The following is a 13,734-nucleotide window of genomic DNA, read 5'->3' as shown; positions in this document are numbered from 1 at the left end:
GTTGCCTCTCAACCTTCTCTTGCAGAGGCTAAAGAGGTCCAGGTGTCCTAGTCTCTCCTTGCAGGGCTTGGCCTGCAAGCCCTTAACCATATGAGTGGCCCTCCTCTGGACCCTCTCCAGGTTATCCACATCCCTCTTGAAGTGTGGCGCCCAAAACTGGATGCAGTACTCCAACTGCAGCCTGACCAGTGCCGATAGAGGGGAAATATCACCTCCTTGGTTCTGTTTGCCATGCAACTGCTGATGCACAATAAAGTGCAGTTAGCTTTGCTGATGACTTCGTCACACTGACGACTCATGTTCATCTTGGAGTCCACTAGGACTCTGAGATCCCTTTCCGCTTCCGTGCTGCCGAGCAGGTCATTTCCTAGGCAGTAGGTGTGCTGGACGTTTTTCCTCCCTAGGTGCAGCACTTTGCATTTCTCCTTGTTAAATTGCAATCTGTTGTTTTCTGCCCATTTGTCCAACCCGTCCAGGTCTGCCTGCAGTTGTTCCCTGCTCTCCAGTGTGTCCACTTCTCCCCACAGTTTTGTATCATCCGCAAACTTGGATAGGGTACATTCACTCCCTCGTCCAAGTCACCGATGAAGACATTGAACAGTATTGGTCCAAGGACCAAGCCCTGCGGGACCCCACTGCCCCCACGTCCTTCCCGGTCGATACTGACCCGTCCACCACCACTCTCTGGGTACGACCCTCTAGCCAATTTGCCACCCACCAACCGGACTGTGTAATTGTCCAAGTCACTGCCTCTTAATTTGTTCACCAGTATGGGGAGGGACGCTGTATTGAAGGCCTTCCTGAAGTCTAAGTAAACAATACCTACCCCTACTCCTGCGTCCAGGTGCTTTGTAACCCGGTCATAAAAAGAGACTAGATTAGTCAGGCATGATCTACCTGCTACGAACCCATGCTGGTTTCCCCTCAGCATAATTTTTCCTGCTGGATTCTCCCATATATGAGCCTTAATAATTTTTTCAAAGACTCTGCCAAGGATGGAGGTGAGACTGACTGGCCTACAGTTGCCTGGATCCTCCTTCTGCCCCCTCTTAAAAATAGGAACCACATCGGACCTTTTCCAGTCCTCCAGGACTTGGCCCGTGTGCCACAAGTGCTCAAATATTCTTGCCAGTGGCTGTACAGTGACATCAGCCAGTGCCTTCAGTACCCTCGGAGGGAGCTCATGCGGGCCTGTCGACTTAAACGCATCCAGTTCTTCCAAGTGACTCTGCACCATCTCAGGGTCAGCGCTTGGTAGTCTGGTACCCTGCTGTTGTCTCTCTACAATCCCATTGTGAGACTTGTTTTGCCCCTCGTTTAGGAACACTGAGGCAACAAACTCATTGAGGAGTTCGGCCTTGTCCCACCCTCTCTGTCACCCATTGCTTTTGCCCATTCAGTAGTGGTCCTATACCGCCCTGGGCCTTCCTTTTACTCCCTATACGTCTGAAAAACAATGTTGTGTTATCCTTAACTTGGGATGCCATCCTCAGCTCCATGGTAGCTTTGGCTTTTCTAACTGCCTCTCTACAACTGCAAGCTGAGGAGGCATACTCCTCCTTAGTAATTTCTCCCCGTTTCCACTGCTTACATGCCCCCCTTTTTGTCCTTAGGCTGCTTTGGATTTCTCTGGTCAGCCAAGGAAGCCTCTTGGCCCCTTTCCCCTGCCTCTGTGCCCAAAGGATCACTTCCTTGAGGCACAGCCACCCTTCCTGGGCTCCCATCTCACCAAATCTCTTACTCTGCAGTGCATCATTGACTAAATGCCTGAGCTCACTGAAGCCAGCCTTCCTAAAGTCTAGCACTTCCACCCTACTTGTTACCTTTCCCACTCTACACCTGATGGTGAATTCTATTATTTGGTGGTCACTGTCCCCCAGGTGACCACTGATCTGTAGGTCCCCTATGTTTGACAAGTACATACCTTTAGGAAAGCATGAAAGCGTGGCTTCTGTTTTTCACATTTTGCAATAGTTTCCTTGCTCATTTCAAAAAAGTTCACAAAAGGAGGGTATGTTTTCAGTAAATCTTTTGACTGAAAATTAATGCAGAACATTAATTACAGCACATGAACAAGCAAGTAGTCTTAATGTACTGTTATGCAAAACCACTTTTAGGCAGTAAAACTGGCTAGTTACAGCCCTGGCACACTTACCAGATATCATCGATGCAATTTCAGTTAGTCTGAAGCTAGTCAAATACACCACAGGATAAGAAAACCCATATTACGTCAAGGTTAATTTACATTGTGTATCTATATACAAAATACAAATATAAAAATTCTGCTTAAGGATCACAAACACCATAGAGTTTGTAACTGGGGCCAAAGCATTCACATCAGTTGCCCGGGTAATGGTCTTCAGTATATGGCGCTTGTTTTCAGAAGTGCCAACTATCACAAGGGAGGGAGGGGGAAGGAAGGAAGGATTTAGTAGTCAGCAGCTTTAAGAAAACTTAAAATTTCCCTCTCTAGTTTTGGGCCACAACAGCCAAGTTGGCAAAATTTCACACCTTCTCTTCTCTAGGCCTCCAAATGACTTCCTCTTGAAAAATCCCCTTCTTCAGAGATGGGGAGGAAGACATCTAAGAAATAGTCATGGAGTTGCCTGCCATTCTCTTTAGAAATGATAACACGCACAAATACAACAACAAAAAGTGAAATTTGCTTCAATCAAGCAAACTACAACTACTAATCAACAAACAGGCAAAACCTCTGGGCAACTAGTCTCTGCATCACGGTTTACCAAGTTTTAATAACTTTCTCTTAAGAAGGGTAGTAAAGCATTGGAACAGGTTACCCAGAGGTTGTGGAATCTCCATCCTTGGAGGTTTTCAAGACCCACGTAGACAAGGCCTTGGCTGGGATGATGTAGTTGGCGATGGTCCGGAGCAGGGGGTTAGACTAGATGACCTCCTGAGGTCCCTTCCAACCCTAAATTTTCTATGATTCTTTTCTCCTTTTGTGCATATTTAATACTAGGAGATAGGAAATCCTGGACTAAACAAAACAAACAATCCAGTGCAATTTTACTTGCTCAAAGATAATTTCCCCTCTACTTCATCTAACCTTTTGCTAATGCATCTTTACATTCCAACTTCATTCCCACTAAAACCAATAAGGTACAAAACATAACATCCTATGAAAGGTCATTTTTTGGTGCTCCCAGTTTAGTCAAAAGTAATAAGCATCAGAGGTCAGGAGAGATTTTTTCCTTAAAAAAAAAAAAATCTTTAACCTTGCTTTCTATTCTGGAGTTTGAATATCTGAAGGAAGTCTTTTAAAGACTTTGCAACTATATTACAGAAAAGAACAAGGTCCTTAGTCTGACATGGGTTATGCTGTAAGCTTCCTTGCTACGTCATCCTGTGGTTAAAGAGCAATAATTCCCCTCCTTCCCTAAACACACACGGTGAAAGAAAGATACACCAAGATATACGTTAGTTTTGAGATTTGCACCATTTTTGTCAAGTAATTTAGATTACTATAGGAAAGACACTAGTTCACTGGTATCATTAAATAACTTACATATTTAAGGTAGATATTGCCAATACTTTTGCTTTCAGCCCAGGTTATCATAAGATCTTCAAGGTCTTCCTGGAATACAATCAGTTAAAAACTTAAGCCTCTTTTTTTTTTTTGGAACATAGTAAGCAATCTATTTGTCATATCCATTTAGCTAAAATTGCAGTGATTCAAGTTTTCATTTAGTATTTATACACATCTCCAAAAGTCTCTACACTGTTAGTGCTGGTGTCTGAAGCCTTACAAGTCAGCATAGCATTGTATCCCATGAATGGAGACAGGAATGTGTCAGCAAACAGCAGCTTTGAACGTGGGATCTTGTCATAGTGGCACTTAAAGAGCTCCTCCAACATCTCTGCAGGCTTGAAGTTTCAGCAATGAGGCAACAACCAGTAAAATGGTACCTTCTGCTATCTTGGCTCTTTCCCTCACCCCCTCAAAATAAAGTTAGATTTTTAAGTCTAAGACAGGGGAGATTTGGTGAGGAGTTTAAATATGAAGAGACCATCCTAAAGCATTACACCTGGAGGAAGAAGAAAGGGGGGAGCCACTTGCAACTATCTTTCATATGTTCTTTGCATTGGATGGTTTAGCAAGTGGTATCCCACACTCTGAAAATGAGATGTGGCATTAAGTGGAGACTGAAGTACCATTCTATCAAACCAAGCATCCACATCATGCCTTAGACCTAGCATGATCAGTGTTTTGTAAAAGCACAGACAGAATTCAAAGCCTTAGTACAACTGCTCTGCTCCCTGTTCACTACTAAGCTACTAGTGAATGATTTTATTTTCATACATGTTCTACTACAATTCAATCAATTGAAAAACTTTTGGCTTCCCCCGTTTGCTGCTGAGTGACACAGAAAACAGGATGATGCTGCCAAATTTAGGTCCACCTTGCTACACAGGATGTGAGGTCCAAGTTTATTCTCCATTTGCCCGTGTCCAAGCTGGGACTAAATTATCACTCAGGAGCAATGACCAGAATACAACTTCAAATGGCACTTTATCATTCTTTACATCACTTGTAATGGATGATGGTAGAAGCAACTTGACCTTTTTTTATTCTTATTATGCATCATGGGCATATTCACTTGGGGTATTGCTCTTATGCTTCTGTTTCTCTTCTCAGTAGAGTGAAAACAACTCACACTAAGCACAGCATTGCACTTGTATTTGCATGTTCTGTACCATCCCATTATGTATGGGGAATTAAACACTACAGTAGTTTGGGAAATAACCCTACAAAAAATTCCACTGGAAGCAAGCAATATGCAATCCCTCAATTCCAAGCTAAGGACATGATATAAGATTTAAAAAGCCCAAAGCAGCTACTAATGGTTATGCCGAGAATTGTACACCAAGCTTCAGAAAATTATAACAGCAAAGTCATTACTTAATTAGCATTAAACTCCCACAAGATTAGCATACAAAATTATGGCTCCTTGAATTGCCATCATGCAACAGGGAGTTCACAGTCTAAATTAGACAATGACATTTTGATAGTGAGTAGAGACGTTAAGCAATGAAGTCTGTATATTCTCTCCTACAGTTTGTCAAGGACTCAGTTCTAAGCTAAAGTCTCCAGAGACAGAAGCCTATATCAAGATTTTCAAGAGCAACTAATTTTGGGTAATTTTCAAGAGTTTAGGAAAAAAAGTAAGACCCCTTTAAGGAGTCTCTTAAGGTGCTCAAAAAGTCAAGTTGCTGGTTGTTTCTTTATACCAAAACAGTACTCCTAAGGGAGTAACAGGCAAACCTGCAAAGAGATATTACAAAACATGTCACATTTATATACCTGTACTAAAATCCAAAATTGTATGTTGACTATTAACAAGTTACCTTTTTTTTTTTTTTTTAAACTTATAGGGCTTCTCATGACAGTAAAACATTTTAGGATGCGAGTATCATTCAGCCCTAGAATAAAGCCAACATGACAGCCACATTGCAGTGAACAGCATCGTACAAGAACTATGAAATAAATCAGAATAATCTCTCCAACTAACTGCCACAGGCATGGGATTAAGGTGTACAGCATAGACAGTAACTCAAGAAGAAAATAACCTGTGCTACAAAATAGAAAATAAATGCTTCTCCATGCTGTCCCCCCTCCCTCCACCACACATGCACTCAACCTTGCCTTTATTTTCGTGTGCACATCAAGGATATCTGGAATGCTGCCAAATATAGCCTTAATTTCTTCCTGTGCAAGAATAGGTCCTCCAAGCTGCCCTTCTTTTTCCAGTGGAACTTGAAATAACTGAAAGATTAAAATACAAGAAAGTTTGATAGCTTTAGCTTCCAACTAATACATGCAAATATAAAGTACACACACATGCTACTGAACTGAACTTGAAATACTAGGATTTAAAGCATCTACAGTGTTGTTTCCCCAGTCATTTTCTCCCGCAACCACAACACTGAGGAAAGGCTCTTTACCTCCACGCTTATCTGAAGAACACTGTATTATACCAGGTTAATACATGGGTTTTAAAGGGTACCAGCATTAATCTATCCATTACCAAAAAGCCATTCAATTTTACGCATATGTGTTACAACAGCATATCCCTTTTCATCTACTTTTTTTTCAGCCACATTTGAGCTCGTTCTTATTTAAGTATATAATCAACTGAAACGGAAAGTGTTCTCCATGGAACTAAAGCTTTTAGTCAAGCCTATTTTTGCATATGTTTGTTTAAAAGGCACTCTGAACAAATTCTCTCCATTTTCTAAAGTCTTATGTCTCTCTCTCCAACTAAAGCAAACTGTAATTCAGTCAAGAAGTGGGGTTTTGAATAAATGCTTAAGTGTTCAGAAGCGTCAAAAAAAGTGTACAAAGCTATATATTAGTCACAAGACTGACACCTAAACAGCATCCACATTAAGAAAGACAAGTCTACAATACTTACTTGAATGATTGTTGTCAGAATATCTACATAGTTACTTTCTGTCTGATACAGTTCCTTTGCAACCTGCCATCTCGCTGACTGCTTTGAATGCAAAGGAGTCGAATTTTTAGAAGGCTTTGCACACGATATGGGAGTCTCTGATGAAGAGAACACAAACTAGTTCAGAACTGTCTGCGTAGGAAAGTTGTTTCAGAAGTTTGGTCTTAGAAACATTCCCAACATTTTTACAAGGAAATATCAACTGCATTTATAAAAAATGTATTCTTAGGGTATCAAAAGACAGATTTTAAGGATTTTTTCAGTCAAATCCAAAACTCTTCTCACCCTCAAATGCCAGAAATCTCTCACATACACCCAGCCCAAAGTCTCATTAGCTTCCTGTTTAAGATCCACTGTGCAGAGTACTGTGGTTATTTTTAACCTGAAGCATGGCATAGTTAAGATTATATTTGACAAGCTGTTCTCAAATCCATGGACCACTCATTGACTGAAGCTAGAAATACAGAAGTAGCTGCTGAATACTATTAAGGGTATTTTCCTACTAGTATTTTGTTCCATCAGCAAAGGCTGCATCAACATTAGGCAACTGTATATGCATGAGCATGTAGTCCATGAAACCAGCTTTAAGATTGCTCCACATTATGCAAAGTCTTAAAACATTTATCATAAAATACAATAAACCCCAAGGTAGCCAAAAGTCCAGCTCACTATGCTCTTTAAATTATTTCTTATGCCCATTTGGAGTATTCTGCACGTTGTGTACACTGATATGATGACACCCCTCACAAGGTGTGTATGTAATAATGAAACTAACCCACCATTTAGAGGGCAACTGTAAACCCAATTATTCTGAAATTGAAGTTTATTATTACATGGCTTGCAACAATCACTCCTACCTGTCCTTATAACAGCACTGCTATCACTAGCTGTTGATTTTGAATCAGAAGAATGATCCACATCTACAGAAATAGTCTCATCTGTTAAGGATGTTTGATCAGTAAAGCTATGCTGGTCCTTCCTGTCTTTCTTCCAAGGACTTCTCCTAAAAACACCTTGCTGTACATAGTCCTCCAAGTTTACATAAATTAAGTCATTCATGTTTACATCTGTGACACTTTGTGACCTCCCTCCTGAACACTGGAATAGAAGTTTATTTTGAAATCCAGGTACCCGGAGTTGATCAATATTGGATTTTGCATCTTCCTCCCTTCCAGAAGAACTGTACACAACAATATTCTGTTCTTCGTTAGGCAAAGAGTCCACACAAGTTATGCAAGTTGGCTCTTTATAATCAAGTGCCATTTTTGTGTCTACAGGATGCCCTGTTGAAGCAACAGTATGTTTCAAAGATTCAGGAGATGACGGCTGTATAGCGATTTCTTTTGGAAGAAGAATCTTTATTGGAAGATACAATGCTGTTCTTTTCTGAGGTAGGTTACCAAACAGTGAGGTGTTTGTTTGTTGTAGGCTTTCAACAGGACACATGCAACATTTTGGAGTAGAATTATCCAAAAACATGTATTTGGCAGCTTTACATCTTTTCCTCCATGCCTGGCTACATCTACTAAACTTATGACAGCTGGCTTGGTCTCTACCCTTGTCTGAGCTCCTCATTTCTAGTCTGTTCCCTGCACAATTTGAAAAAGAAAGAGCCTAAAGTTACTTAGCAAACCTATAGCAAAACCAATGACCTTCTGCCCTCCTTCTCCTCCAAAAAGCCTCCCGCAACATGACTGGCAAGAGACCAAACCGGTATCTTGAGTGCAAGCGAGTTTGTTAAGCAAAGGGTTTACTATACCTCCGTTGGCAGCACTTGACTCTGGTGTGTTAGAAATATCCAGCAACGACCCAATGGAAAGGGAATGTTCAGCTGATGGACGTTTCCGAGGAGGGAATGGCGACATGTCAGTTTCTCTCGTAAGTTGAGCAAGAGTTTCTCTCAAGCGACGTCTCTTGCGGTTGCTATTAGGAGTATTCAGGGAAAGCTGAGACACAGACTTTTTGAGTCCAGGACTCTCTGGCTGCAGTTGGATTCAACACACAAAAACAATTCAATACAGTCAGACTGCTTTATAGCTTTTGTGCAGAGTAAAGCTCTGTATAGATGGAACATGAAAGATGTCCATCTAATTCTCCATAATCTCAGAAATCAATGCAGTTCATCCTCTTACATGTAAGCATTTTTAGAACTATAAGAATACAACACGAGTCAAGAGTTAGCCCAAGCCTAGAATGAGGAAGGCATGCCAGTAGCTGCAGTCAGCTACACAAAGAGTGATGTGGTTGGCATCACATTCAACTGCCTACACCTCCCCAGCTTGAATGACTATGCACTCATTTACAGATGTGACAAGAAGTATCCCCACTCAACTTTACTTGTGAAGCATGGTTCAAAATGCACATCTGCGATCCACAGCAAGCCACCTTACATGCTATACCACTATTCTTCGATAGAAGTAACAAGTTACATTGTATAACAGTTCCCACCCTACCCTACCCCCAATCTGAAGATTAAATGTATTTCAAGGTTTAAGTATCCTGCACCAAAAGTGCAAGAGAACCAGGAAACAACTACTTTAACATGTAAAGTGACTGTAGTGTTATACCAGCTATGAAATTAGCAAGCAGCAAGGTCTGCTGTATTTTGTCCAATGCAAGAAAACTATCTTGTATTGGACCCAGAGTCCAATATAAGACAGTACCAAACAAACCTTGCTTCTTGCATCTCTCAGGTAAGCAGTATGCAAGCAAAACCATATTACAGAATTTTAGGATATGCTACCATAACCCTGCAAGTTCCAGTTTAAGTCTGACGCTGCAAATTTTTATGCATGCACTTTACTACTATATAAAGTCCCATTGATATGCCAAAATATCACCATACCTTTGAAAATAAGTACATGGGCTCTCCAGCTCTGGCATCCATTTGAATGCTTCCCCAGAACCACTAGATGGGGAGATGGAAAGAAAGCAATTCTTGTAACTTGTTATAGCGCTCAACTTAAGCTTTGGACACACTAGGTTAAAAAATGGTGTCAGTCATGTGACTAGTTAGATTCAAAGTGAAAAGTCAGAGTACATATAGCTGCATCTCGCATACTGAACAACTTAAAAGGCAGAAAACTCCAAGAACCATTCTATTTATACTGACCTCCTGCTTTACAACATAAAGTGTTTTTGGAGGTTCAAATGGAAGATTTTTTACTGTGTTTTCTTCAACGATCAGATGGGTGCACCTTTCATCACCAACTGATAAGTACTGTCCACCTAATAGGAAGAAAAATAAGGTGAATTAATTAAAATTAGAGGTTTCAGGTTGACAATATTTTGGAAGAAACCAGTTCCCCCTCCCCTATCTATGGCACCCACATAATACTGAAGCTGAAGAAAGGAAGAGTGACAGAGGGGACACAAAATGAAAGGGAAGCTGACTAGTGAGGTTTGACAGCTACCTGCTATTCTGTCCCTATGCAAAAGCAATATACTGACATAATTCACAATCCATAGGAAATACTGTGCAGTTTATACGAATAGGTAGCACTTGCTCCCAAATTCATAATTTCAGTTATGATGAAGAACACTTCTGGAGCTCAGGAAGCAATGCAGTATAACCTCATCAATCTGGCATGCTCGGGACTAGGCACCTGTCGGAAATCTGAAAACGCTGGATTTTTTAAACCAGTACAGTGGCCAGTCGCAGAGCAGCAGAGAGGGTAGCAGCACCCAGTCCTGGAGTGTCGACACAGACTGGTGGATGCAAGCTTCCACCCCCGCCCTCCCAGGGTGAAATGCCAGATTGTTGATAATTCTTGACTTATGAGGTTATACTGTATTATCATTTCCCTGCTCCCTAAAAGTGAACCCAAATAATTTGCCTTGAAAGGTGAGCACAAGTTCAAACCTGTACATGTTACAAAGCCAGTTATAATGCTTTGCTATAGAGAGAACATTAAGACAGAATCAAACTACTTGCATCAGGCCTTGAGAAAGGTTCAAATATATGTACTGCATGTGCAAGTATAGCTTCTAGAATAAGTGCAACACACTAGGAAGAAGTGATGATATGTGAACATAAGTGTCAGGAGTAGCAAGATTAACCACTCAGAGGCTGTGGATAGAAGCATTATACTGGTATCATTTGATACTGTTAAGCTGATATGATGCATCTGTTACATCTGCATGTTGCTAGAGCAGTTTAAGATGAGGAAAATTGTAATAGTCAGGAACAGCTCATTTAGGACATGGACAAGTGTATATTTTTTACTGTCAAGAATTTCTCTGAAATTCTGGCCAGTAGGAAAGCTAGCCTAGGAGCTGGTATATACATGTTCCAACTGCTTTGTTAGAAAGCTACATATGTGAGCTGTCCAACCAAGGAGCACTAGAAGGCTTCCCCCCTGGGTCACCCCTGCCACAGCCAGGATGCATTCCAACCCCAGGAAACTACCCACCTCTCCCCCTGCCCATAGCAATTATCAGCCAATTGGCAGGGGGGAGTCCATGGGAGGAACATGGTCCTGCCTCCTCTTCTCCTTGTGCTCCTCCAAGTCAACCCAGAGCAGTGATGGGGAGCCAGGAGCATTCTGCCACAGTGGCGAGGCTCTCCAACCATGGGCAGACTTGCAACTGCGGCACAGTTTTCAGCCCCCCACACACATCCCAGTGGAACCACGGGGCATAAAGGGCAGTGGGACTCTTGCAGCCGAGTTTGGGCAGCTTTGCAGCACCAGCATAGCTGTCTCCCACCCTGCACACCTCTGGTTTCATTGGAAGGAGCGCTGGGAGTGGGGGAAAACAATTCTCCTGCAGCCTCTCCCCCCACCCCATTCTGTAAATCAGCTGATTGTCTGGGTGAGTTAGGGGGTTGGGGGAGCATTATTTTGGTGCTGGAACCATCCTGGGGCTCTGAAAGGGCTCCAGACCTGCACCTGCATCCTGGTGCACTGCTCTGGGTGGAACCAGATGAGTACACCAGGCAAGTACTTTTCCCAGAGCCGTAAAAGTGTTTCTACCTCAGGCAAATGGCAACCCCCACCACCATCCTGGGCTGGCTTGTCAGGGAGTCAGGCAGGGAGAGCAGGAGGCCGTGGGTGTTGAGGATACCCAGTATCCCAAGAAAAGCATACAACCATCCAAGTTAGTGTGGGAGGGGAGAGATCTACCCGATTCATCAAAGTAAATGTCTCTTCTGCAAGGAAACCCTTGAATGGCTGTATGCTCTCTTTGTGCTAGGAAAAAGGCTTTTCTCTTGGCACACATTTAATGCCTGTACGTGACCATAGAAGACTTACAGGAACTTACGGATGTAAGAGTTGCATCAAAACAACTGATGCACACTCTGGAGAGACAACCCCCACCTCCTTATGAGGCTGAAAGACATCAGTCCAAAGCTGAGCCAACCAAGAAGTCCCATTAAGTTATATTATACTGGTGAAGTAAGATATATCTGTTTACAGGTGATGGTATTTTCTTTCCATTACATCTTAACAAACTTGCAAGCACTAATGTACCTCAGAACATCTTCATAGATTTATGGAGTGTACCTGAATATACAAAGGTTGATATGAAGTAACATATACTTCAAGTAATACCAATGTAACCAGTTTTCCAAGATTAGGTATGGATCATTTTTAAAGCAAAATTCACATCTAATGGAACTGAAATCATTTTTTGCAACAGGCTCAATAAGAACTGAAAAAGGCTAGATACAGTATTTTGACTGAGACCTCCCCCTTAACACCTTATTATGAATACATGCAATCTGCATTTTTTAGCTTTAAATAGATCTTAATGCAAGTCAAAAAGTATACTACATATATCTTCCATTACAACTTTTTTCTGTGAACTGGCTCACATTCCTTAACAATAACCTTGCATTTCTGTCATTTCTTCCATGTTAGCTCTTTCTTCATCAGAGAATCCAAGGAAACTTAACATGCAATCCTGAAATGGGGGAACCTTGAACTCATTTCTGAATTCTTCATCAGCTGCACAGAATTCACTAAAAGACACCCAGAAAATTCATTAATTCCAGCTGTATATTTAAAAATAATGTTTTACAACCTACAGAAGTATATGCCATTGAGGAAAAAACTTTAGTACCTACATTTCATTTCTTCTTTCCCAAGCCTTGTAAATCCATTCCGTTTTCATGATAGGAGTGCCTAGACTCACTGCAACCTACAAACAGAAGAGTCAGCAGCTGTGTGACAAATTAACCCTCCCATTTAAAGCCTCTTTCCTTATGCAGACGAGGGTAAAATTCATGACAAATTCATGTTTTCTACTCTGCAAAATGGGGACTACAAGAAAAAATGAAGTTACTCCATTAAGAAACATTTCTCATAGCAGATAAACAAGTCAAGATAGCAAGTTAGATTTATTACTATCTAGCAAGTCTTTGCGTGTGCTAGCATCTTTAGCTGTCAAGAAATTTAGTGCTATTAGGATAGCAAACCCATTAAAAATTACCATGTCAATGGATAGCCATTTCTACATCAACTTGGGGAGTCTTTGTGCGCATACCTACCTATCAATTGGCAACTGAAGTACATCAAAAAAAAAATCTAAACAAGTCTTAAAAGACCTTACTTAAACTATAAAGAGAGAGGCCAAATCTTGCTTTCTATTGAACACTGGCACTGCTGGTACAACTGTGGAAAGATAATGGGCCTCTCTGCCTCTACCAAACAAAAATAATTGTTATTGTGATGACTTCTCAAGCACTACAAAATGTTTATTTATGCATCTTTGAGGAAGAAAGGAATAACTTGTGATGGGGGGGAAAAAAAAAAAAAAAAAATGGTTGTGCCAATTTAGATTTTAAAAGGTACATTTCTACGAGATTTTAAACATATAAAATGTATTTCATCCTCCAAGCCAGATTAGGATGGCCTGAGAACAAGAAGAGGTTACCTTCTATAAATCAGAAGTAGAAACTGAGCAAATAAAGAGAGATTTTTATTCATGTTTTACTATTTAACACTTATTTTACCTTCAACTTCTGTCATTTTGGATAACAGATCTATGTCCATCTTGTACAATTACCGTATTTTCACGCATATGGCCTGCACATGGATAGAACCCGTGGAAAATTGCGTTTCGTAAAATAGTCCGTGTATTCCCCGCACCCGTAACATGGCTGCAAGCGCAGGCTCAGCTGGGCATGGCCACCAGAGCCGGAGCCAGCTAAGAGTGGTGCAGGGGAGGGGAGGAATGAGGAGCTGCGAGCAGGGGGGGTTGGGGGCGGGGTAGCAGCCCTGTTCCCCGCTGCCAGCCCTACTCAAGATAATCCCGCCGG

The 13,734-nt window shown here is 41.5% G+C and overlaps 1 protein-coding gene across 2 annotated transcripts in view; it reads right to left on the bottom strand.

The window, feature by feature from the left end:
- ECT2 (epithelial cell transforming 2) overlaps positions 1-13,734 on the bottom strand; it is a 72,765-nt gene that overhangs the window by 31,480 nt on the left and 27,551 nt on the right. The window contains exons 1-9 of one of the 2 annotated variants that reach the window (XM_019532740.1): positions 12,541-12,648; positions 12,305-12,435; positions 9,586-9,701; positions 9,319-9,381; positions 8,233-8,455; positions 6,435-6,571; positions 5,666-5,785; positions 3,527-3,595; positions 1,925-2,035 (exon numbers count right to left, since the gene is read on the bottom strand). In XM_019532740.1, the coding sequence (XP_019388285.1) occupies positions 1,925-2,035; positions 3,527-3,595; positions 5,666-5,785; positions 6,435-6,571; positions 8,233-8,455; positions 9,319-9,381; positions 9,586-9,701; positions 12,305-12,435; positions 12,541-12,587 (1,017 nt within the window). In that variant the 5' untranslated portion in view covers positions 12,588-12,648. Of the gene's footprint in view, positions 1-1,924; positions 2,036-3,526; positions 3,596-5,665; positions 5,786-6,434; positions 6,572-8,232; positions 8,456-9,318; positions 9,382-9,585; positions 9,702-12,304; positions 12,436-12,540; positions 12,649-13,734 lie in introns of those variants that run through there. The other variant, XM_019532741.1, reaches the window with a different exon arrangement.

Source organism: Crocodylus porosus, unplaced genomic scaffold (assembly GCF_001723895.1).
Source record: "Crocodylus porosus isolate Cpor-Errol unplaced genomic scaffold, CroPor_comp1, whole genome shotgun sequence".
Taxonomy (NCBI): domain Eukaryota; kingdom Metazoa; phylum Chordata; order Crocodylia; family Crocodylidae; genus Crocodylus; species Crocodylus porosus.
The sequence above is the reverse complement of the archived record's forward strand: the minus strand, read 5'-3'. Positions and strand labels throughout refer to the sequence as shown.